This window comes from Nilaparvata lugens, chromosome 8 (genome assembly GCF_014356525.2).
Source record: "Nilaparvata lugens isolate BPH chromosome 8, ASM1435652v1, whole genome shotgun sequence".
Taxonomy (NCBI): Eukaryota; Metazoa; Arthropoda; class Insecta; order Hemiptera; family Delphacidae; genus Nilaparvata; species Nilaparvata lugens.
Window position 1 is genome coordinate 46,227,654 of NC_052511.1, and position 26,576 is coordinate 46,254,229.

General features: G+C 34.7%; 2 protein-coding genes across 2 annotated transcripts; both read right to left on the minus strand.

Moving 5' to 3' along the window:
- Positions 1-358: 358 nt before the first annotated feature.
- LOC111049255 (ubiquitin carboxyl-terminal hydrolase 2) lies at positions 359-5,493 on the minus strand. The gene is made up of 2 exons (XM_022335288.2): positions 3,363-5,493; positions 359-1,629 (listed from the first exon to the last, which is right to left on the minus strand). Exons 1-2 carry the CDS (start codon positions 3,701-3,703, stop codon positions 705-707), a joined length of 1,266 nt encoding a protein of 421 aa, XP_022190980.2. The 5' UTR covers positions 3,704-5,493; the 3' UTR covers positions 359-704.
- On the minus strand, positions 5,418-25,583 carry LOC111049251 (serine protease 7). Its single transcript, XM_039434937.1, has 7 exons — positions 25,068-25,583; positions 23,440-23,574; positions 21,267-21,375; positions 19,065-19,246; positions 13,743-13,841; positions 11,810-11,949; positions 5,418-7,295 (listed from the first exon to the last, which is right to left on the minus strand). Exons 1-7 carry the CDS (start codon positions 25,123-25,125, stop codon positions 7,071-7,073), a joined length of 948 nt encoding a protein of 315 aa, XP_039290871.1. The 5' UTR covers positions 25,126-25,583; the 3' UTR covers positions 5,418-7,070.
- Between the last annotated feature and the right edge of the window lie 993 nt (positions 25,584-26,576).

The following is a 26,576-nucleotide window of genomic DNA, read 5'->3' on the forward strand; positions in this document are numbered from 1 at the left end:
AACTTTGCATAATAGATTCTTAATTTAACGAGGATGGTTATAAGCCGATTTCGAATTCTTCAAGATTTAAGTAGGTCAAGTCTCCAGTTTGTCAAGTTTCCAATTAGACCCTTGCGAAGCACGGGTTACCTGCTAGTCTCTAATAGAATCTATAAGATTTATTATACCCGGTTGCACAAGAGTCTTATACATTTTAACGGTGGTTAAATTCCACGAGAACCAATCAGAGAAGCGGAGGACGTCATCAATCAGCACTTAACCACAGTTGAAATTTAACAGACTTCTGTGCAACCAGTCTATACTATTCCAAGAATAATTAGTGCATAAAATTTGTGGAATACAAACCATAACAAACATACACAATTGAGAACAAATTGGTTTAATAATCTTTATTACAATTCTTTCAGTTACTGTTTCCAGTGGTTACAACATCCTCTTAATTTTACAATTTCCATCGATTTTATATTTCTCAAAAAATTTACAATTCTTCACTGTAATTCAACTAATGGCGTCCATTACTTGCAGCTACTAATTTTTCCTTCGATATACAAAAATATGTCCCATTCAAACTTGTGTTTATTTGTTGTATTAAACTAGTTATTCTCAAAAACTTTTCACTGTTCTGAATAAGTATTCAAAGACACTTTTCGAATAATAATTTTCCCCACTGTAATTAGATTACTGGCGTCCATTACTGGCTTCGACTACTGGCAGCACTTTATTTCCTGCGCTTCGGGCATGCGCTGTTCATAAAAAAGTACATACGCCTGTGACGTCACTACTTTCGCGGTCCCCAAGGGACTCACATTACTATCATTGAAAAAATGCCACTGTTTGGTATCTGGGTGTCTACAGGCTGCAGTGTAATGTCCGTACTGGGAACTTCCGCTATGGTTTGAAACTGCATACAGATCATAAATCATGATTTGGTGGTCTTCAACTGGTTTCTTAACGTAATCAATAGGGTTTCTCATGTTATCAACGGATTTTCTAACGTAATCAACGGGGTTTCTCACGTTATCACTGGATTTTCTAACATAATCAACGCTCCCCTTAACGTTGTCCGTTAACCGTTGTCCGTAATCCGTTAACCGTTGACCGTTTTCCGTCAACCGTTGTCCGTGATCCGTGTAGGGCGTCAAATCGAGCCCGTCAACGGGAAACTCAACGTTGACGTTGAGTTTACGAAACCGTTCCGTGGGCGAAAACCGTTTCAGATGCACCACCAAAACCCGTGGAAACTTGTGGATCGAATAACGTTTCGTGCAGGGTCGAAGTTTTTTGCAACGTGAGCATTTTGCAACGTTGTCGCCATCCAGCGTTTCATCCTGCATGAAGTAGTCGAAACAATCGGACAGCTGCAGGTTTGAAGATCGGGTGGGAATCGGAAGAGAAATGTCCCAGAACACCTCGTAGGTCGTGGAACGGTGACCACAATCAGGGAAAGTTAGGGTTGATTTCAGTTGACCCACAAACAGGTTGACAACGAAACTGTTTTCTAGTTGAAGGTACTGGTTCCAGCTTTCTAGAGCTTTTTGAGGCTCCGGTAGATCGTCTAAGTCATCAAATCTTCTACGATTTTTTCTGTCGGCACTGTTAACGTCTTTATGTAGTCCTTCTAAGAGATACCTGATGATAGATTACAAGATTATATTAGAATAATTATTAGAAGATATCGATAATCTATAATATAATAAAGGAAAGAATTGGCTTAGACACGTAATAGATGGGAATTCACAAATGACGCGTCATTACACCTTAACTACTGGACTGATTAACTTTAAATTTTGAATATATATTTTTAATTTACCAAGGATAGTTATAGGCCTATTTTACATTTTTCAAGATAGGTTCAGTCGGTCAAGTTTTTAATTAGATCCTTGCGGAGCACGGGTTATCTGCTAGTTTGGTGATAAACTAATTCAATAGGGCAGCTTGACTGTTTAATTATAGAAGATAACCGTAGTCAACCGCACGAAAATGGTCTCGGAACAGATGAGTGCAACGTTGCCAAATAACGTTGATCAAAGTTGTCCACAGCTGATTGTGAGAATTGATTCATATTTTTATGAAATAAATAAAATTGACGAACTGGCAACCTCTATAGGTGCGGTGGAGGGGAGTGAGGAGGTAATAAGCTGTTCCAATTTCCATCAGACTATTTTCTTGCGGTTGACTAAAGTACAAAGATCTTTTTGGTGAAGCTATGTGACGCTGGTAGTCTCTCATACTGTGCCATTCTTAAGGTGCGTACAGATATACGCGCCGCGAACATGAGCAATTCACTTTTAATCAGCTGATTATATCTGTATTTTTACAGAAACGGAAAGATACAGATATGAAAAGCTTGGCATCAGCTGACTAAAAGTGAATTGCTCATGTTCGCGGCGCGTAAATCTGTACCCACCTTTAAGGTGAGTACAGATATACGCGCCTCGAACGCGCTCCGCACTCGCTCCAATCATGAAAGTTACGCGAGATGTTACGCAAGGGTTTGCTTGAGGTTCGAAATATGTTCGAAGGATGATCGCTCCGCTCTTTTCTTATTATTGTTGACTTCGCTACAACCTAACCTCACAAATGTGATACGTTCAATCCAGCTGATCGGGTGACAAAACTAAATAAAATATTCTCACCAGGGGATTGCTGGGTAGCCTAATAATACATTATGATAATAAATTTATAATTAATATTATGATTATTGCATTTATTTTGATGTTTTATTTTAAAAGGTTATGCCTGTCAATGTTTCAGAAGGTGAAAGTTCTGCTCCTTTCTTCTAAATGCTAATATGCCGGTACCTATTATTATAAATACTTTTATAACGTTATATTATTCAACTTAATAATGAATTATCAATTTTGATAATTTTATTTGCTAACACAGAGATCGTAACTATTAGCAAACATTAAAAACAAAAACGTTGACCGCGTAACTATTGGTTAGTTCGACCTAGGAACTTGCCAAGTTTGAGCTCTGTTACACGCTATGTTCGCGTTCCACTCTTGCTCCACCTGCGATCATTAATCGATCTGCTCGAGTGACGTTCGATTGCGGAGCAGAGTGAAAGTCTGTACGCACCTTTACACTCTCACACTAAAAGAAAGTAGTCTACAGTAATCGGCTTGAATTGAGAATAAATTTGGAAGATATACGACTTATACTATGGGATAGGCCTAAATCTTCCTGTGCTTTCTTTTCAGATGGATGGATTACTATGGTAATGTACAGTTTTAGAAATGGAAAAGTATAGGTATACTAGTTTCAAATTGTTCAAATATTAATGAATCAAACAAGCCAATCCTAGGGCACATTATCAAAATACTTGATACTAAAGATAAAAAACCTGAGAAATATCTCACCTTAGGAACTCCTGGGCATCCTGCTGACTGTACCCCATAAACCTGGGCGCAAACCTCTGTACCTGCGACTTGAACAGTGCTGTATTTGCCACCTCGACACTGCCGCTCCAGATTTCTTTCAACAAATTCGCAAAAGCCACGATCAGGTCACCCTGGGAATCCGAGCGGATATCCTTCTTGTAGGCGTTGGTCAAGATGTAGTAGCGAAGATGTCTGGTATTTGAGAGGCATTGCACGATGGAATTTAGGAAGCATGTGTTGCCGATATTGCGAAGTCCTGTTAAGCCTGGAGTTGGCTTCAACATGTGCAACCTTTCTAAGCTGTATTTGAGGGAAGTCATTCAGGCCATGCGTTCCAGCATCTACCAGTTTATATCTGTTACTAATAGAGCAACTTCTCCTAAATCCAAAAATAAAATGTTGATATCAGATACTAATAGATATCTGTTTCTTTTTTAGCAACTGCTTTCAAATCAACAAATATGATGTTGATATTTGTTGAGCAACTTCTTCTAAACCAACAAATCGTTGATCTCAGATACTATCTGTCACAATTGTAGCAACTTCTTTCGAATCAACAAATATGATGTTGATATCTGTAGCAACTTCTTCTAAACCAACAAATTGTTGATATAAGATACTAATAGATATCTGGTCCTATTGTAGCAGCTTCTTTCAAATTAACAAATATGATGTTGATCTCTGTTGCTAATAGAAAAACTTCTTCCAAACCCACAAATATATTTTTTTTTGATATCAGATACTAATAGGATATCTGTTACAATTGTAGTAACTTCTTTCAAATCAACAAATATGATGTTGATATCTGTTGCTAACAGAGCAACTTCTTCTAAACCCACAAATATATATTTTTTTGGTATCAGATACTAATAGGATATCTGTTACAATTGTAGCAACTTCTTTCAAATCAACAAATATGATGTTGATATCTGTTAAGCAACTTTTTCTAAACCAACAAATCGTTGATATCAGATACTAATAGATATCTGTCACTATTGTAGCAGCTCCTCTCAAACCAACATACCAGTATCACTGACTTCCGAAAGATATACTCATTGATTTATCGATTTCAACAGGAAAAACTGTGTAAAACTGCTTTAAACTCTTCTGTAAACCTTCTCGAAATGACGCATCTCTTCAAGATAAAATTTGCAACTCAAGTATCCTTGTTTCAATAGATATTTTTGTAAGCAATTCCTCTTTAAAATGGTGTAACAAACGTCTATATTCTTTCTTGAAACGACGCAGGTCTTCAAATTATAACATGTAGACTTTGAGTGCCCTTGTTTCAATGGATATTTTTGTGAGCTATTCCTGTTTAAAATGAACTAACAATCATGTATATATTTTTTCTTGAAATAACAGAGCTCTTCAAATTATAACATTATTCCGAGAGGTATATTGTTTCAATATAATATATTTTTGTGAGCTATTCCTGTTAAAAATTATGTAACAGTCATCTATATATTCTCTCTTGAAATAATGCAGCAACTTTCCAAATTATTACATTTAGACTTTGAGTGGTATATAGTTTCAATAGATATTCTTGTAGGCTATTCCTGTTGGAAATAGAGCAGCTTTTCAAGTTAGTGTCTTTCTTCCACAAATGAATCACCTTTCAAAGTCCAGTCACAAAAAATTGTGAGAGATTCTTGTTTCACAATAAAATATTGGAAAAAATTTTGGGATGAATAAATTATCAAACTTAGGTTTAGTATCAGGAATAGTATCAATTAGTTTCCACAATGTTGAAAAACTGGAATTAAAAATTTCTATCACTTTCGAAATCAATTTTTTTTAATGAAGTGAACCTTCTCCCAAGATGGAGAAGCAAGAAGGTCCACTTGTTTTGAAATTGTAAATATTTTCAAAAACTTGCTCTTCGCGCCAAAGATTTCTTACCGCTGCTTTCTTCTATTTGTTAATTTTCTCGAGAAATACATGACAAAACTTTGAAATATACATGGAATAGAAAATGATAAGTTGATAGTTAGAACACAGTATTTGCCGGTAATAAAGAGAACTGAAATTTTACAAAATAAACACTTTAATTGAATTGGTTATGTTGATTGATTTTGAATATTTGTATTAAAGAATATCAATATGATTTAGAAGTATCATCTGATTCTTTCAAGGTGTAAACAGTAATAATTTGAGTCTCTTTTTCTCCAGGCCTACTCTTGAATATAAATAAAAATAGAAATCTAAAAGCTGCGTTAACACAAAATGCTAATAACTTAATCCTTATAGATTCTATTGGATTGAACATAACTTATCATACACATTATGATCATAAGTGTTTGTTGAGTTCCATTCAATCTAATAGAATCTTTAAGGACGGAAAAATAAACATTTTGTTTATAACTTTGGTGTAAACGCAACTCAAGTACTCTTTTTAAAATTGTTTAATTTTTTTAATTGTTTCTTAAACAATTTTAAAAAGGGTACCTACTTAGATTCCTATTTTTATTTATAGTAATGTGAATGTTTGAACTATAATGAGGTCCACGTTAAATGATAGTGGAGAAAGATAGGAGAACAGCTTCGCCGATTCTCTGCCTTGCTACTGCCCTCTATAGAAGAGACCTGATACCGGTATATCTAATGTAATATTAACTGTCCATTCTGGTTTGAAATGATAAATCATATTCCAATCCTCAAGAACATCATATATTTTACATTGATGAATATTAATGAATTTTCATATTGAGATTGAGTGCCGGTTGTACAAAAGCCGGTTAAATTTCAACCATGATTAATTTCACGAGAACCAATCAGAGCCTTTCTTTATATGACGGCTTCTCTGATTGGTTCTCGTGGAATTAATCACGGTTCAAATTTTACCAGCTTTTGTGCAACCGGTAATGAATATTTTTTTAAATTAATCATACTACTACCGAAAAACGATCTGGCAGAATTGCGGAGGTAGACAAAGAATAACGCTATCTGATTTATGGAATGATAGACAAGGATATGAGCACCAAGGGTAATAATTACCCTTGTAATAATTCAGAAAAGTGTCAATAAATAAATCGATTGAGGTACTTAATTAATAATTAAATACTGCCATTATAAAGAGTACCTCAATCGATTTATTTATTGACACTTTTTGAATAACTCTGAGGCCTGGTTGCACAAAAGCCGGTTGAATTCTAATCCTGGTTAATTTCACGAGAACCAATCAAAGAAGACTCCTTTAAAAATACGGCTTCTCTGATTGGTTCTCGCGGAATTCATCACTGTTAAAATTTATCCTGCGTTTGTGCAACCGGCAATAATCATTTTGTTTTCTCAAAGATTACAAATATTCGTCATCAGCATATTGTCCAGATTCCAGTGCATCCAGGTGAATATTTTTTTTAAAGGTTTCTTTCCGTTTTCAGGGTTTCATATTGTCCAGAATCCAGTTCAGGATTTATCACGCTTTTTTCAAGTTATTCCAGTTTGTTTCGAGGGTGTCATACTGTCTAGAATCCAGTGCACCCAGGTGAATATTCTCCTTCAAGGATTCTTGAAGGGAACCATGAAGGAGAATAGTTCCCGTTTTCAGGGTTTCATATTGTCTAGAATCCAGTTCAGCATTTAATTCACTTTTTTTCAAGTTATTCCAGTTCATTTCGAGGGTGTCATATTGTCCAGAATCCAGTGCACCAAGGTGAATATTGTTTTGAAGGTTTCTCTCCGTTTTCAGGGTCTCATATTGTCCAGAATCCACGGCAGATAGTATCGCACCCTGGTGTAGACAGTGGGACTATCGAAGCTGGTTATATTGACAGTGAGCCCACCCCATGAGACAACCCCTATCTGGTAGAAGCGGGGCGGCTGCTCGGAGTCCATCTGTTTGACCACCATTAGGGGGCCACCCGAGTCACCCTTATAGGCAAAGTGCTCTGCTATGCCACCGGCACATACCTGGAACAATCATTCATTAGATAATTCATCCATTTATTTCATTTTATGATAATTGAAGTGAAACGGTACAATTTAACGAATAAGAAAACCAATAAGTAGGATATATTCAAGAATCAAGTTAGTTATTCGGTAATTCTTGAAAATTGAATTCCTGATATGCTAATATTTCCCATTTTAGTTATATTAATGTGAAATATCTCTTCTATGTTTGGTTTTGAAGCATCTTTATTTGTTTAATCTACTTTATGAAAATACTTGAGGACTGAGAATCTTGTGAATTGAAGAACTACAAGACTTTAGTTATTTGTGCAACTTGTGCGCAAAGTGACAGTTTGCTGCACCGAAAGAAACGTTTACGCCCGAACCGTAGGCGAGCCATTCATATACCATTGAATATAAAAAGTGGGTTCCAACTTAATTTTGATTTTGCTGCACTGGTGCTCCATATAACCTACTAACTATTTTGCGTTGTCATGCTGCAAATCTGGAGTACGCAAAGTAATACTTTGCACACTAGAGCGGAAAAGTGATTCTTTGCAGCCTATTTCGGACTATGTGTTATCTGAATTTGGGAGAGGAATAGCACGAGGCTACCTCAAGAGATTTTCCCTCTTCCTATCATTTTGATAATGTACTATTGTATAGATGAATATAATGAATGAATATTGTGCCGGGCACTCTCTTTAATTCAGGCCTTTTCCCAAGTTGTAATAGTGAATTTAATACGCAATAGACTAGAGCCATTATTGTAAGTGAGTTAGCGAAATAAATTATTTTCTCTCTCTATTATGAACGGCCATGACTTCGAGTTTCCCATGATAGATATTTAAAATTGTGGCTCCGAGTCGTCGAGGAATGTAGATTATGGAATTATCTCTAAAACTTAGCCTTCTTGTCGCGACATAAAATGCGATAAGTTGGAAAACAGCAAGCATTGAAATTATAACAAACTACCGATTTTGCAGTTACTATTTGGTCCAAAGACTCTAGAAGCCACGCGACGATTGGTCAAATTGATTCCATTCGCCCAATAGGAGACCTGTTTCTAAATACAGTAGTGGGGATTCCCCAGCCGACAGACCAGATTACGTTTCGGAGGACACTTTGCTAGGAGCACTACGAGAGTAAAGATGTAGTCATTATGTTTCGCCCTTTTTGGGCAGGTTTATGAGTTTATTTCAGTAGTTAATGTAGGAGCTAGTTTTATTGTTTATTAATGTCTAAATTTTACTAGTAGTGCCATGTCCTGAAAGGTTTAATTGTGTTTCTTCACCATGTACGAATAATTGTTTCTTCAAATAACCGCTAAGGTACGTAAAATAAGGTTAAAATATAATTTAGGGAATAATTTAAGTGTTATAAATTGATTGAAACTTCCATAAGAGTATTGAATTAATTAAGCCTGTTATTTTTCAAGTTAATAATATTGATTGAGAATAATCCTTTTGATTTTATTAGTGATGGAAGATACTTATAATTTTTTTCTACAGAAGTATAGAAAGTTTTCAGTTACGTTACATTTGAGTTATTGTTCCTGGAGATATATTATCGTAGAGTATTGCTGAAAGTCAGGAAGATAGCCTTTAAATTGAAATGAAACTTTAAGAATTGTTCATATTGAGTTTATGACATTTTTTAATTTATATTTTTCAGACTCTGTTTTCTTATGTCATTAAGGCTTTTGAATGATTTAGTAAATTTTTTATGATAGAAATCTTAATAGATGAAGAAGAAAGTTTTTCTTCTCCAGGAAATTAATATTAATGAATGTTCAAATTTTAATACAATTTAAATTATTTCTATGTGTCTACTAATTTTATTTAATTAAAGGTGAATCTTATAAGGCAAACATTATCTTTCCTTAAAGTGAAATTTTCAATATTTTTTTCTTTTATTGTGTTATAAAGTGTCTTGTTTTATTAGGTGATAAATTCATAATTTCAGTTGATACTAGTTTTTGGACTTGTATTGTAGGTAAATCAAATCATAAACTCTGGAATGTTCATTTTTAATTAAGGTTCTGAGCAGTTTTGGGCGAATGCCCGTTATTTACACTTGGATTGCGTCCTATAGTCATAAATAATAAATAAAATAAATGTTGGCTGGCGCACAAGTTCCAACAATACTAGCCGAGCTACTATATGAAAAATTATATTTGATTTCGCAAACCAAACGAAAAATATCATATAAGTTAGCATCATTTCAATTTGAATTATTTGTGAAGAAAGATCCATTAATTCTGATAAAAAGAATCAGTAGTTTAAAGATAAAAATCTATATAAAATGAGGAATCAATAGATAACTCCTGTTTTAGCTTTTGATGAATTGTAGGAAGAGTTAGAAATTAATGCTGTAATACATTTATTTACAGCGGTTCATGTGTGTCCCCAAACCAACTTCTTGTACTACCACCCCTTTGGTTCCGCAACTTTATGTAAAACCGCTTCAAGACACCCGTTTAGACGACAGGTCTAGGGACGTAAGAGGACGTCGCCGTCAAGCCAAATTCAACCGGTAAAAGCTCACCGCCAAAAACAAGGTACTGTAACCCCGACGATAAAGCAACGTACAAACCAACGAAAGTGCAGTGTAGTGAAACAAAGGTTCATTCGAGAATGTCAATAAAAAGTGGGATTCAAAATTATTATGAAATGGGTTATATGGGTTACTATCGACGAAATTTGGGTTCAACGGGTTTTTTTCTTTCTTGAGTAATTTCATGTTGAAATTGATTGTTATTTTATGACTGATCTTGTTTGGTTTTGTGACGTATTGCTATCTAAACGGGGATAGTAATGCGCCCCCGAATCAGATGAAGAATGTCAACAAAGTAACATGATATTGTTGTTTCTGTTGTTCGATTTTAGCTGCCAATGTTTATTGAAACTGTTTGTATTTTTCTATTATTTCAAATTGTAGTGTTATTCTATAGTATAAACCTATTAAATCAGGCATGGCAAGATTAATTGAAGTTTTCTTGACTCTAGCCCGTTCACCTGCATGAATTAGGTATAGACTCAGGTAGTGCTCTAGATGTGATCTAGATGTGGTAGATCTCTAGTTTTCTAGATGTGCCGGCCTATTTCTAAATTCTAAATTTTATTCAAAATTATCTTCTTAATATATAGATTTTATTTATTTATTTCAAGAAGACGGAGAAAGGAATTAAGAAGAAAATATGAAAGAGGAAAAAGTAGGAGGAGAACAAACAGGCAAAGGAAGAGGGGAAGAAGAAGAAAAAAGAGAGGAAAAAGACGAAAGGAAAGGAAGGGAAGGGAAAAAGTAAGAATCGGAGAAGAAAAGAGAGATACTATAAGTGCAGGAGAAAAAGTGAACAGGATGAGGAGAGATTGAGGAGCAAGGTTGAGAGAGAGAGAGAGAGAGAGTGAGTGAGTGGATGATGAAGAGGGAGAGTGATTAAGGGTGAAGAAGAGATAGAAGAAGGAAGAATGTTAATAATTGAGCGCAAGAACAGAGCAGAAGCGTAGAAAGAATAGGAAGCTAAAGAAGGATAAAGAGATAGAAGAAAATGGAAAAGGAGTGGAAGAAGAAGAAGAAAGAGAAAGAGAAAAAGTATTTCAAGGTTTTCTTCATCAAATCTCTCTTTCAAAGTGCTGTAACTCCTTCAAAAATAACAATTTACAGTTTTCAAACACATGATTGTGTAAGTAATTTTATTTCCTTCAAAACCTGTCTCTTGTAAAATTCTCCAAAACGCACTGTTAATAAGTTACAAGCGAAAAACCGCACGAACTACACAATTTTATTCTCACTGGCTTCAGAAACTCAGCTGCCAAAGCTTAGAACAGCTCTGGAGCCTGATAGATGAGTGAAGAACGTCAGCACATTCTGGCGGCAGAAATCGTAACTAAACGTCACCTGCAACACTACAAACAGGAGCGCTCGCCTCATCTAGCGGTGATATTTGTAACTAAACTGTTCATTAATTCAGTTTTTCGCGAATTGAGGCGTTATTGTTGATTTTAAGATAAAACTTTATTGAACAAAAGTTGTAGGAAATGAAACGAAGAACAAATTATGTCCAATAATGTTTTCTTGTATCTCTACGTATAAGCCTGGAATTTATAAAAAAACTGTAACTAATCTATGCATTGATACAGTTTTTCGTGAATTGTGGTGTTATTGCTGATTTTACGGTGATAATGTATTGAATAAAAGCTGTAGATAATAAAATTGAGAACAAATTATGTCATATCATATTTCCTCGTATATTCTCGTGTAAGGCTGAAATTTATGAAAAACTGAAAATAAGCTTTTGATGGTGGTTATTTATGGGAGTGAAAAATCATATAAATTGTGATTGTTGGTTATTTTTTCTCGCAATCTTCTTCTGTCCTCCTTATTCCTATTCTTCTTCTTTTTCACCAATGTTCATCTAACACTGCTATTTTAACGTGGACCTTAATATGATTTTTGATATATTATCATAGATGAGAGATAGTATAGGATTATACTTTCTCTTCTCTATGATATATAATTATTATATTACTCACTTGTGACTCGATAACAAAATATTGCTCGTAACTAGGGGCTATACTTCGCATTGTACCCAGACAGGTGTCGTCATCTACAATCGGAACTGACAGAGTTTGAAGAATATCTGGCATGACTAGTTGTGTTCTATTGATATCCGCTGAAATTACGTTCAAAATACATTGACCAACTTGAAATTCGAAAATATGACTCAATTAATACACGAGAATATTTTTCAAATTTAATTAAAATAACTATTATTAAACGAAAATCCAAATTAAATGCTGTAAATCACCCTGAAGACTTCTGTTACTGCAAATATTGACAACAGGGTAAACAGCTAGATGGAAATTCGATGAGTGCTAATATACCGGGCTGACAAATAATTTTTGAATAGTAGAGCTCATCGAATTTCCATCTAGCTGTTTACCCTGTTGTCAATATTTGCAGTAGCAGAAGTCTTCGGGGTGATTTACAGCATTCAATTTTGATTTTCGTTTAATAATAATATGAATTCATTAGTATTTGAATAATGAATTGCAATATCTCAGTAATTTCCATTCGTTAGTTAAAGCAGCTAAATATCTGTACAACCTACAAAAAATCACATAAGAGAATAGAAAACTTGAAAATCTGACCCACAGAGATACAATAATCCAAACATTTATGAAATAAAATTGGGAAAGCCATATAGCTATTTAAAAATCATAGAGCATGATAAGATATCCCATGGTATAGGTCGTTCATGTTCTATTATTTCAAGCCGACTTTTTGTTAGCTAAAGCCGATTACTGTCGACTACTGTATATTTTTACTCTTTTGTTGGGAGTGTGAGAGTGTAGGAACGGCACAGTATGAGAGACTACCAGCGTCACATAGCTTCACCAAAAACAACTACTAGGATTATCGGCTTGAGTTAACAGTGAAATTTGGAACATAAACGCCCGACACCATGGCATAATATCGGGGACAGAACTTCGCTCTGGAGTACAACAGCATAAAAAATGTATTACGAAAGAAGAAATTATAATAACATTCATACAGAAATGTTCTATCTAATCACAGTAAATTGAGATTAATTCCCAGAAGAATGCAAAAATTTCCCTCACAAAGGCCCAGTTGCACAAAAGCCGGTTAAATTTTAATCCTGAATAACTTCACATGAACCAAATCAGAGAAGACCATTTAAAAAAGACGGATCTCAATTCAATTCAATTCAATTTATTCAAAAACTTTATACATTACTACTACATCTACTGGAATTAATCAGGATTGAAAATAACCCGGCTTTTTGCAACCGACACTAAGTACCTGATTGAATGATTTACAAAAGTTCAACAGCTGAGTCATAATTTTGACACAGTCCCACACACATGAACTCGCTCACTCACTTCCATCACCAACAGAAGACGGAATAATTATTTTCAGATGTTTTTCCAAGGATGAATAATAATTCATCAATAGATTCTTTATATTATAAACCTACCATGTTCTGAATTTCGTGAGAATCGTTAGAGCCGTTCTCGAGATCCGGTGAAATGCAAACATCTAAACATCTAAACATCCAAACATCTAAACATCTTAATATCTAAACATCTAAACATTTAAACATCTGAACATTGAATTGAATTGAATTGAAATTGAATTGAAAAAAAAACATCTAAACATCTAAACATCTAAGCATCTAAACATCTAAACATATAAACAGAAATTGCTCGTTTAATAGTATAGGATGATATTCATTTATCTTTGATAATATTGAATTGATCTATAAATTGATTAATTCAATTTTTCTTTCGAAACCATAAGTTCTCCAACTAGCCACGTAAAACAACTACGTCGCCTCTTGAGTTAACAGTGGAATTTGGAACATAAACGTTCTATACCATGGGATATCTTCTTATGCTCTATGATAATATTGGATTAATATACGAAATAATGAGTTTCTCTTACCAAAATCATAAGTTCCCCAGCCAGCCACATGGGCGTCCTCTCCTGTATAGTCATGTGTCAGCAAATCTCCATCTTCCAAGCAAATTGGAGCCACGAATTCTGTTCAAGAAAAAAAGTAAAATCTGAGACAAATAATCTGGACAAATAATTCAATATATTCACTCCATGGTGAGGTATAGTTTAAGCTCCGATGGCACAAACGTCTGTTAAATTTTAATCATGATTAAACGCCACAAGAACCAATTGGAGACGACTCTCTGATTGACTCTTAACAAAATATTCAATATCAAACAATTATGGAAATGTATTATTTGATCATTAAAAATTTTGTTTTTGCAAAAGTCGAATAGATTATGATTGATTATTTTAAACAAAAATGGACAGTTAATATTCCAAACCTGCAATTATTCAGGCTGTTTAAATGTTCTAAGATAACTTTAGAAAGAATTGATCAATCATCTTCAAATTTTGAACACGTATTCTTCGAACATATTTACAGGTCGAGTTCGCTGGACACCGGAATTGACCCACTCCTTTGTCCTTTTTCAGGATATAATAGATAACATTTTATGTGTGAACATATCCTATTTTTAGACAGTTTCTATCCAAATTTGAGAAAGGAACGGTCTTTAAGCCTATTGTTCCTTTCCCAATCATTTATAGTTAAGAATGATATTGTATCGAATAGATGTATAAATAAATAAATGGATGAACATTGAAATTTCATAAAAGAATAATCATTTTTACTTTCCTTGCCCTATTACCATAGGAGGTAAGGAAAGTATTGCTTCCCGAAAAAAATTAAGGTACCCCAATTTCTAAATTTATATACGTTTCAAGGTCCCATGAGTCCAAAAAAGTGGTTTTTGGTATGGTCTGTATGTGTGTGTGTGTGTGGTGTGTGGTGTGTGTGGTGTGTGTGTGTGTGTGTTGTGTGTGTGTGTGTGTGTGTGTGTGTGTGGTGTGTGTGTGTGTGTGTGTGTGTGGTGTGTGTGTGTGGTGTGTGTGTGTGTGTGTGTGTGTGTGTGTGTGTGTGTTGGTGTGTGTGGTGGTGTGTGTGTGTGGTGTGGGTGTGGTGTGTGTGTGTGTGTGTGGGTGTGGTGTGTGTGTGGTGTGGTGTGTGTGTGTGTTGTGTGTGTGGTGTGTGTGTGTCTCGATCTGATGCAATTCAAGATAGCGGCTAGAATTGCGAAAATGTTGTCAAAAGCAGGGTTTTTTGCGATTTTCCCAAAAACTACTCCAACGATTTCGATCAAGTTTATACCCAAAATATCATTGATAAGTTCTATCAACTGCCACAAGTCCCATATCTGTAAATATTCCAGGAGCTCTGCCACATCTATGCAAATTTTGATTTTAGATTCCCATTTATCAGGCTTCAGATACAATTAAAAAAAAAAAATTCCAAGTAGAAAAGATTGAGCATGAAAATCGCTACAATTAATGTTCAGTAACATTTACACCAAAAAATCAAAATAAGCTCGAAATTCGAGAAAATGTGATTATCCAATTGCAAACTGTTGATTCTATTAAAATCATTCACTATGGAGAGATAGCAGACCTCGTATGTCTCCAGCGTTATTGTCCTGTCACCAGCTGGCTCAGATCTTTGTCTATAAGTAGACTCGAGATGTGCGAGAACACTAGCGTCAGGTGATCAATTCTCATAACGGCAAGGAAAGATGTGTGAGTGCGCCACACCAGATTTTTTTTATCTATCATTCAGTCAGCTGAAGAATCCATTGCATGCAATTACAACAGTTTTTCCCAAAGACCTTAAAGATATATAGACCCACAATGCCTATGCCTTCCCAATGATAGCTCTTACTTGAAATTGAAGGCAGCCATTCGCCGCACGAGATATTATCTCTATACTTATAAAAGGCTAAGCCCCGACAGACTGAAATCACACCACAGCCCAAACTACTGAGCCTAAAAACTTGAAATTTTGCACAATTGTTTATGGTAGCCTGAAAACATCCACTAAGAAAGGATTTTCAGAAATTTGCCCCCCTGAGGGAGCTGGGGCCCCCCCAAAATTTTGTACTTTTTAACCGCTCATTGCACAGCAAAGTCATGAGGAAATTTTTGTTCAGCTACGAAAAAAATTAGATCTATGCAGAAAAATTTCGATCAGGAGCACAGGGGGGTCCAGGAGAGGGCATTTTTCGAAAATTTTATGTAAAATCACACTACAGCTCAAACTAATTGTCCTACAGACTTGAAACTTTGCACAAATATTCTTCAAACATGCTAGACGCGCACTAAGAACGGATTTTAGATATTTTGCCTCTAAGGATTTCAAAGGATGAAAAAGGATCCTATTAAGTAAGGTATGAACATGGTAAGGTGAACGCCATATGGAAATGGGATAGTTTATTTATTGACATGTGATATTCTAACATATGTTGTAATCATTGAAAATAACAAAATAATATGATAGAAATTCAAAAAAGAACATCTGTTCTACTATTGCTTTCTACCTGATTCCACTTAACCTCAATAATATTGTTCTGATAATGGATAAATATGTTCAATAATATTATTATTACTAATATAATAAAAGTATTGTTTTGATAATTAATTATTATGATAATATAATAATAGTATTGTTTTGGTAGTCAATAAATATTTTTATTTTCATAAACTCTGTATAATATAATGGTGAATGTGATACAGCTGCATCAAAGAAATTATCTCAAAAGCATATGTTAGGAAAATCATAGTTTGGAACTTCGTTTTCCTGATGCAATGTATAGGCCTACACGTGGCTTGGATTATCAATTTTTCAGCTAGAACAGTTTTTTGAGACTGCTAAATAAACGTCTGCAGTTTTATCAATGCTGTATCGGCAATATGAAAACGCATGCAGTGATATGTCTTTAATTAAAGGTGTTGATATTTACATGGTAATTATTTTCTGCCATTTTTATTTAATTACAATTTCAAAATTATTCAAGCCTTGATGGAATGATTGACTCACTGTACAGTCAGTCGAAAATTTAATATTGAAATGAGGGGTATTTTGGCGAACAAAAAATAAGGTCCTATGCTCTTTTCGATATTTATGTAAATGAAAAATGAGTCTTGTGGGTTGTCAAAGCTCCCCTGGAAGGGCAACTATTCATTTTATCCTATCTTTTAGTGAAATAACAATGATTTCTTACCACAAGAATCGAACTCTTTGTGAATTTAGATAAAATATGAACTACACTTTAGATTTATATAATTATATTAATTGAATTCATGGAAATTGAATTACTTTTTCTGTCAGTTTATGATTAGTTGATGAAATTGATTATCAATAAAAAAAATGATTATAATTTATCAGTACCGAATTAGTTGAATGAATTGTCGATGTACTGAGTCTTGGTCAACAATAATTTAATATTGGTATTTATTCAATCATTATTTTTCCAGAAGTTATTCATTTGAATTAGAAAATATTTATAAGCTCCTATCAATTTGTCATTCGTAACAATGAATTGTTCAAAACATGAATTTAATCAAATAAAAAATGGCCCATACTTCTGTATTCATGTTCGCGTGTTTCCACTTGTGATGGATAGCCAAATATTGTATGGCGAGCTGCACGGCGAACTGATGGACAAACACATTATTAGTTCAGTTTTTGCGTACCTATAAAATTGTAGGATGGGGAGGAACAAACTACGTTCACCTCGACCCCTTATAAAAGTGCAAAAACTAATAATCAAAATCATCAAGCAGACGCCACTTTCTTCGTTATCCGTCATACCAGCTCTACAATGGGTTTGGTGTGATGGACGCAAGACAACTCTACTCCCTAGAAATTATTTGCAGACTACACAAAAACCCAGAAAGCTTTCAAAACAGAAACCACTGTCATAACACAAGGAATAGAAGCCTTCTCATCACGAACGTGGCTAGGAAGGCAACATACCAACAACACTACTTCAACCACCTAGCACCAAAATACCACAATTTACTTCCTATGCACATCAAGATAATAGAAAACTCAAGAAAATGTAAATGCTCCATTAAAAACTGGATCAAACAACTGGAAGGCATAATATAGGAAACATAAATTTCGAACAATATTTGTAAGCTCACTTTCTCAGGGGTTATTTGCACCCCCACTCTAAACTTAATGTATTACTATTACACTTGCTCTAGAACATGGGTTTTCCATAGTTGAGTAGGTTAATTTCCGAAAAAATGAATTTATTTATATATTTATTTATGTAAAAAATTTCATAAATTGTATTTGAGTATTGTGTAAATTTTATTGATTAGATTGCTTATTTGTATATTAATGGGAATAAAATGTATTATTATTATTATTATTATTATTATTATTCATTTATATTTTACCCTGACTCAGATGTCCGATTGCTGTCTCATTCACTCAATTATCAAATGAAAAGCCTGTTTGACTTATAGTAAAGATAATATGTCAATTTTTTTACAACATACAGTTTTTATTCATCAGAAGCCAATACCAATAACAGTCCAATAAAAAAATCCTTTTCTGTCATGTTCCCCGTAGCGAAGCACGGGTAACTGCTAGTATCTATATATATTTGTAATACAATAGATCACAGAGGCATTGGTGGCATTGGTATGTAATAATCTTATGGGTTGCCACCTCAATGGCGGTTTTCAATTCCAAGTACGACAGTAGCGCTGCATGTGAGTCTATGCATCTTTGAGGTCTTTGGTTTTTCCATTCATTCATCCACAACGTAAGCTGAGGCTATTTGGAAGCTTTTACACAGACAGACCTTCACAGACCTGACACATGATTTTAGCGACAAACTGATACTGATACAAACCTATAGTGAGGTCCACGTTACAATGACAGTGTTTGATTTGCAATGGTATTGCCATCCTTGTCTATCATTCAACAAAGCGGATAGCGCTATCTCTCTCTCGCTTTGCTCTGTTGTCAGATCGTCTTTTAACAATGTAGGATTGATAGTTAATCAACAAAATATTCAATCTTTATTATGAAATTATCGAAGAATATAGATTCTTGCAAAATAAAATATAATTGATTATTTTAAACGAGAATGAACAATCATCTACCATATATAGAAGTCATATTGACAAGACAGAGAGGATCGACAACGTTGATCTTCCATCTTTCTCCATTGCCATTATAACGTGGACCTCACTTTACTGTTAAATATTATACTTGTGAAAGAAATATTAAGCTTTTTCATAATTTTCACCAACTCTGTATAATTGAAAGATGCGGGTTTCAAAGATTACAATACAACTGTAAGTTCTTGAGAGAGTTCTGCAACCCAGGGGTCACTAGTTTTAGTCCATATCACTTACCATTGAATTGTATTTCGCCTCTCACTCTAATAAGGGTGATATCACTGCCGGCATTAGACGAGAAGAAATTAGGATGGATAATTATCTCTTCTGTCTTGTGAAGCACAACATGAGGTGCACAAAAATCGTTCACACAGTCTGGATTCGTTTTTGTATTGTATTCTCCTATGAATAGAATAGAACTGAAAATAAAAGGTTCATTGGAAATAATTATTATCAAACGAAAATCCCGATTAAATACTGTGAATCACCCCGAAGACTTCTGCAAATATTGACAACAGGGTAAACAGCTAGATGGAAGTTCGATGAACGCTACTATACAAAAATTACAGATGGAAATTATAGAGATATTGCATTTATTCAAATGCTTATGAGTTAATTATTATTATTAAACAAAAATCCAAATTGGATTTTATTTGAATTTTCGTTTAATAATTGACCAAACAAAGTGAGGTCTAAGATTCAAGTCGACGGTTTGGCATTTCTATGTTTATATCTTGTGCATTTACGGCGAAACGCGGTAATAATTTTCATGAAATTTAACAGGTATGTTCCTTTTTCGATTGCGCGTCGACGTATATACAAGGTTTTTGGAAATTTTGCATTTCAAGGATAATATAAAAGGAAAAAGGAGCCTCCTTCATACGCCAATATTAGAGTAAAAATCAGACTATAGAATTATTCATCATAAATCAGCTGACAAGTGATTACACAGATGTGTGGAGAAGCCAGTCTATTGCTGTATTTCCATAAGGTCTATAGTTTCAATCAGGTACTCGCGGATGAGAACACTGCGTGAGGTCTACTGCTCACAGAACAACTCGTACTAGTAATAATACAAAAATTATTTGTCAGCCCGGGAATAGAACCCAGTACCTCCTAATTGCCGGTCAGGAATGCTGACCCTTACACCAAACAGACAATCTCTGGATAGTTTCATTAAAAACTTGCAGCATACAGAAAAAACAGCATAAGAAGATATCCCATGGTATAGGGCACTTATGTTTCATTTATTATTAAATTTTAACTCAAGCTTATAACCCTAGTAGCTATGTTTAGGGAAGCTATGTGATGCTGGTAGTCTCTCATACAGTGCCGTTCTTACACAATCACCCCAACAAAACAGTGATAATAGACAGTAATCGGCTTGAGTTAACAAGAAATCAGCTTGAAATTTGGAACATAAACGCTCTATACCATGGGTTATCTTCCTATGCTATCTTCACTCTATGATTCAGACAAGTTAATGTAATACAGAATTGTGCAGATGAAACGCATGTTTTTCGAACAGCCAGTACTCGTCAACGGTAGAGGGTATTGCCCTGGAACGAATGTTGGTAGACGACCCACACTATGCCATCTCAGTTGCTATGAGCGTTGGAACGTACAACATCGTGTGTTCGCTGTCGAGCAGTTTTTTTAGAAACAATGAATCAATGTAGTGACAGTGCAACGCTTTTCGTTAATATTTTAGAGTTGGGCGTCGAGGTGCAATGCCTGATCGAAATACTGTACACCGAAGGTTTGCAGCGTTTAGGAGTACCAGTTCTGTGATGAAAAAGAAACCACCTTGTCTTCCCCGTTCCCCGGAAAGTGTAGACCGAGTCAGAACGGCAGTTGTTACTAGTTCTAGACGATCGACTCGACAACACTGACTCTACATTTTCAGGAGTACGAACTGAACGGGAAAGACCAGGTGGTTTCTTTTTCATCACAGAACTGGTACTCCTAAACGCTGCAAACCTTCGGTGTACAGTATTTCGATCAGGCATTGCACCTCGACGCCCAACTCTAAAATATTGACGAGAAAGCGTTGCACTGTGACTACATTGATTCATTGTTTCTAAAAGAACTGCTCGACAGCGAACACACGATGTTGTACGTTCCAACTCAGCAACTGAAATGGCATAGTATGGGTCGTCTGCCAACATTCGTTCCAGGGCAATACCCTCTCCCGTTGACGAGTACTGGCTGTTCGAAAAACATGCGTTTCCTCTGCACAATTCTGTACAATAAATTGTAAACAACCCACATTTACTTTAACAAGGCAACAATAACCCCATTTGGACAATTTTTATCAAAGTTAGGGAGAGAAGCAGTTTTGGGTTAATCCTGTTGATTCTCCCCCAATCATTATCTTGATATTGTGATTGTGGAAGGCAATAAATGAATTAAAAATAAATTTGCAAAAAACTATTCTACCTAATTCTGGTGGCATTTGCACCTACAAAACAGTGAGAAGCACTCAACACGTATTTGCTATTTAAGATTGTCCCTCCGCACGAAAAATATCGGTCAGGTCCATCAGCGTCTGCAAATAATCACAAAAATCCATTTAATTTATTCATTTGTCCATACATGTAACGAAACTGATGTGAAAAAAATTTGTAGATAAAACACTTGAGGCCGGGTTCCGTGCGTTCCGAGCTCGAGAATTAGTTAAGCTCTAGACTTTTTACTTTCCTTGCCCCATTACCATATAATCTGTGTGTGTGGTGTGTGTGTGTGTGTGTGTGTGTGTGTGTGTGTGTGTGTGTGTGTGTGTTGTGTGTGTGTGTGTGTGGTGTGTGTGTCTGTGAACACGATAACTCCATTCCTAATATTAACCGATTGACTTGAAATTTCAAACTTAAGGTTTGACGGATCCATGAGGATCCATGAGGATCTGACAATAAGAAATTCAATTCAAAATGGCGGAAAAAATGATGGATAATGACTAAAAAACCATGTTTTCCACGGTTTTCTCGAAAACGGCTCTAACGATTTTCTTCAAATTTATACCCTAGATAGCTATTTATAAGCCCTATCAGCTGACATGAGTCTCATTTCTGGGAAAATTGCAGGAGCTCCGTAATATTCTTGAGAAAAATGGCGGATAGTCACTAAAAAACCATGTTTTTACGATTTTCTCAAAAATGACTTGACCGATTTTTTTCAAATTCATACCCTGTATAGTTATATATCAGCTCTATTAACTAGCATGAGTCTCCTTCCTGAGAAACTCACAGGGGGTCCACCCCATCATTGAGAAATTTACTTTGTAACCTCCTTCTCGTGCTTGAGGTATGTGGGTAGAGCAGTTTATTCAAAAGAACACAAGTAGATATTCTATTTGTAGAACAGCTGTTCCGACAACTTTAAAGAAATCCTCAACTTCCATAATTCAAACAAAGGAATATGTACTCTGAAAACAATAACAATAGTATAATCGTAGTTTTAATAAAATTATTTAGCCGCCAATCGGCATAATGTTATTCCCCTAGATTATCCTCGTTTAAGAATGAGGCTTATAGATCAATGAGCAAGGAAAGTTGTGTGAGTCTACCACACCAGTTTTTTGTAATTGGGAACGTTTTCCCTTGACGAAATAAAACACTCCTAAATAATCCAAAATAGCTGAAACTTTACACTATTTTCTCTTCATTCCATTTTGTGTTCAACTTCCTAGTTTTTCGAAATTTAATTTAGACGTGGACTGCGACTAGGCCGGGTTCCGAGCTCGGGAATTAGTTAAACTCTAGAGTCTAGACTTTAAACAGCTGGCGTCAGAAAATTGACTTTCTGAAACGGGGCGTAGTCATTTTTACTTTCCTTGCCCTATTACTATAGTTAAGGAAACTATTACTTTCCGAAAAAAAATTAAGGTACCCCAATTTCCAAATTAATATACGTTTCAAGGTCCCCTGAGTCCAAAAAAGTGGTTTTTGGGTATTGGTCTGTATGTGTGTGTGTATGAGTGTATGTGCGTCTGTGTACACGATATCTCATCTCCCAATTAACGGAATGACTTGAAATTTGGAACTTGAGGTCCTTACACTATAAGGATCCGACACGAACAATCTCGATCAAATGCAATTCAAGATGACGGCTGAAATGACGAAAATGTTGTCAAAAACAGGGTTTTTCGCGATTTTCTCGAAAACGGCTCCAACGATTTTAATCAAATTCATACATAAAATAGTCATTGATAAGCTATATCAACTGCCACAAGTCCCATATCTGTAAAAATGTCAGGAGCTCCAATTATAATGGAGCTCCATTTGTAATAAATGCAAAGTTTGATTTTAGATCTACAATTATCAGGTCTCAGATATAATTTAAACGGAAAATTTCGAGTGGAAAAGATTGAGCATGAAAATCTCTTCAATTAATGTTCAGTAACATTTCCACCTAAAATTGAAAATAAGCTTGGAATTTGATAAAATGTGATCAATCCCGAGCTCGGAGAACGGCCCTTACTTTTTAGCAGTACCTTGAAGCAATATTTGGTCTGAAAATCATCAAAAACAGTTCAAAGCATCGTCACTTCTGAAGTGAGTGACCCTTTAAAAGTGTTCATTCAATTCCAAGTTTTAACAATGGCTTCTAAACTTACATTCTTTTGTAGTCGAAATGTAAACCATCCAAGGGAATTCTCCAAGATTTGCATTTCTCCCCTGGTGAATTCTCTGGCCTGGCTTCATAACTCCACAGCTTGCATCGTTTATCAAGTGAGCGTTGGGATGATCAACTGATTTGAGAGAAAATTAAGAAAATTTTTAAAAATATCTAAAAAATTTGAAGTTTATACGGAAAAATAGACTATTTCAGTTTCAACTATTTTATAATGGTTGGTTTCCACATCATGGAAAGCTTCAAGCCCTGCTCACTCTCTCTCTCTCTCGCTCTCTCTCTCTCTCTCTCTCTCTCTCTCTCTCTCTCTCTACCCGGTCGTGTGTTGATGGGAAGGATATTATTTTATATCCTTCTTGAAGAATCGACAATTATTTGTTGAAACACCACCGATTTATGAAGTTACATTACAATTTTTTAATATCGTTATTATAATAAATTGCATTTAATCTGTATTCTCATTGATTAATTATCTATACTTTGTAAAATTCGTTGAATAAATAGCATTACCGTCATTTAATGTAAATTAGTGTATAAGCCAGTAAATATTGTAACATACATAAATAAAGAAATCTAATCTAATCTCTCTCACTCTCACTCTCTCTCTCTCTCTCTCTCTCTCTCTTCTCTCTCTCTCTCTCTCTCTCTAAATAAAGATCTCCGATCTTATCTAATCTCTCTCTCTCTGTTTCCTCTCTTCCTCTCTCTCTTCATACTATAGTGAGGTCCACGTTATAATGACAGTATTTGATGACCATTGTTGTTGCTATCCTTGTCTATCATTCGACAAAGCAGATAGCGCTATCCTCTTCTAGTTCTGCATTGTTGCCACATCTTTCTTAACAATGAAAAACATGATTAATTCTCCAAAAATTCGTTTTCAATCATGCAAATACATTATTTAGGCTAATCGATGGAAGATGATATATTTTCTTGACAAACAGAATATCATCGACTATTTCAAACAAGAATGAACAATACATCGGATATACTAGTATCATCAACTCTTTCTAGCAGGCAGTGACAAGGCAGAGAATCGGCAACGTTGTTATTCTATCCTCCCCCACTTCCATTATAACATGGACCTCACTATAGTTTGTTGTCATACATTGGCCTTCTCACTTGAACATGAATTATTGGAAAGAAATGAGGATCATTGAAAGCTTGTGGAAACTGATATGAGAGAATTGGGAGGTAAAGGAGGAGAGAAAGCTGAAACAAGTGAGAGATTGATTGATTGATTGAGTACTTTATTTATGTAGATTACAATATATACTGGCTTATACACTTATATACAATAGCTTACAATACAGCAAAATTATAGATGAATTTACATAATATAGACTAAGAAAATAATTATTGAACTGTATATGATATGAAAAAGCAGTTTGTAATATAATAACTATAGATAATAATCATATTGTTATGCATCTACATAAATTGGCGGAGCTTTGGACATATCAATGTCCATTCTTCGAGAGATGGGAGAGAAAGAGATTGAAAGGAAGAAGAGAAGATGAAGTAGGAGAAGAGGAGTGGGAGTGAAAGAGAAAAAGGAGTATACATCAGGAATAAAGTTTTTGAATAAATAAGTTTAAACTTGAAACTTACAACTTTGCGCCAATCCTGGTAAAAGTACAACGAATAAACAAAATACTTGAATAATCATGTTTCCTCAGTGAAAATTGTTTTAGAATATAGAAGAATATTTTGATTTCCGATATCAAACTGAAATGAAATAAGAGAATGGAAAAAAATGACATACACCAGCAATATACTCATAAAACAATTTAAAATCTTGAAGTTATTGATAATCTCAAACTATATCCTTATCCTATTGTTTGATAGTTTAACTGTCTACCAAATTCAAAGCAATAATTGAATTTGTCTCCCTATCATTTTGATGATGTACTCATTGTTTCAATCAAAGAAGAAGAAAGAACTGATGAAGCGAGATAAACTTAACGACCGTAACTCTCTGATCTTGTAAGAATAAACCTTGATTAAATTTCAAATCCATTGATCCAATTATGCATTAAAATTGTCTAATTTTAAAATTCAGATTTGAAAGGATATAATAGTTTTCAATTGGTAACCTACAATCAACCATGGATTCATTTACGAATTCACCATTAAATATTAACTGCTATCATAGATTAAATATAGTGAGGTCCACGTTATAATGGCAGATGAGAAAGATAGGAGGACAACGTTGCCGATCCTCTGTCTTGTCAATGCCTTCTATAGACGGTAGCTGTTACAGGTTTATTGATGTGATACAGTATCAACTGCTCATTCTCGTTTAAAATAATCAATTATATTTCATTAAGCAATAAATTATATTTCTCAATAATTTAATTATACATCCTAATGAAAAAGATTAGAAATTTTGTTAATTTATTATCAATTTTACAGTGTTGGAAGACGATCTGGCAACAGAGCAAAACGAGAAAGAGATAGCGCTATCCGCTTTGTTGAATGATAGACAAGGATAGCAATACCATTGCTAATCAAACACTGCCATTATAACGTGGACCTCGCTATAGATAATTGACTGTACCTGATCATAGAATAAAACAATCTCATAAGTTTAATGGTAAAAGTTTCCTCTGAACCAATCAGATAGTTCATCCATGCCAATGAATTCCAAATCAATTTGAATAAAACAATCAAGACTTCAAAACTTACTTTTGAATAAAGGCTTTTATAATTTGAAAACTAATAATTTCATGACTCAAGAGACATCGGCCCATATGAATAAAGTTGAGCATTTGCTTATACTTCTAAAATATGGAGCATTTGCTTCATTTTCTATGAATAAACGTGAGCAAAACCTTTTCCTCATGCTCATCAAAAGAATAATTTGAGCATTTGCTCAAAATTGTGTGAATAAACTAGAGCATTTGCTCAACTTTTGAAGCAAATGCTTCAAAAAAGGTGAGTCTAGTCTAGAGCTCTAGTCTAGTCTAGTCTAGAGCAGCTTATCACCTTTTGCTCATAGTAAAATGGCTCAACTAATTCGTATGAGGAAGAGGAAACTATACCAGATACGATCACAACCAATAGTTGAGAACTATAAAACTATTTTTAGATTCAACCATGATATATATCACCATTATC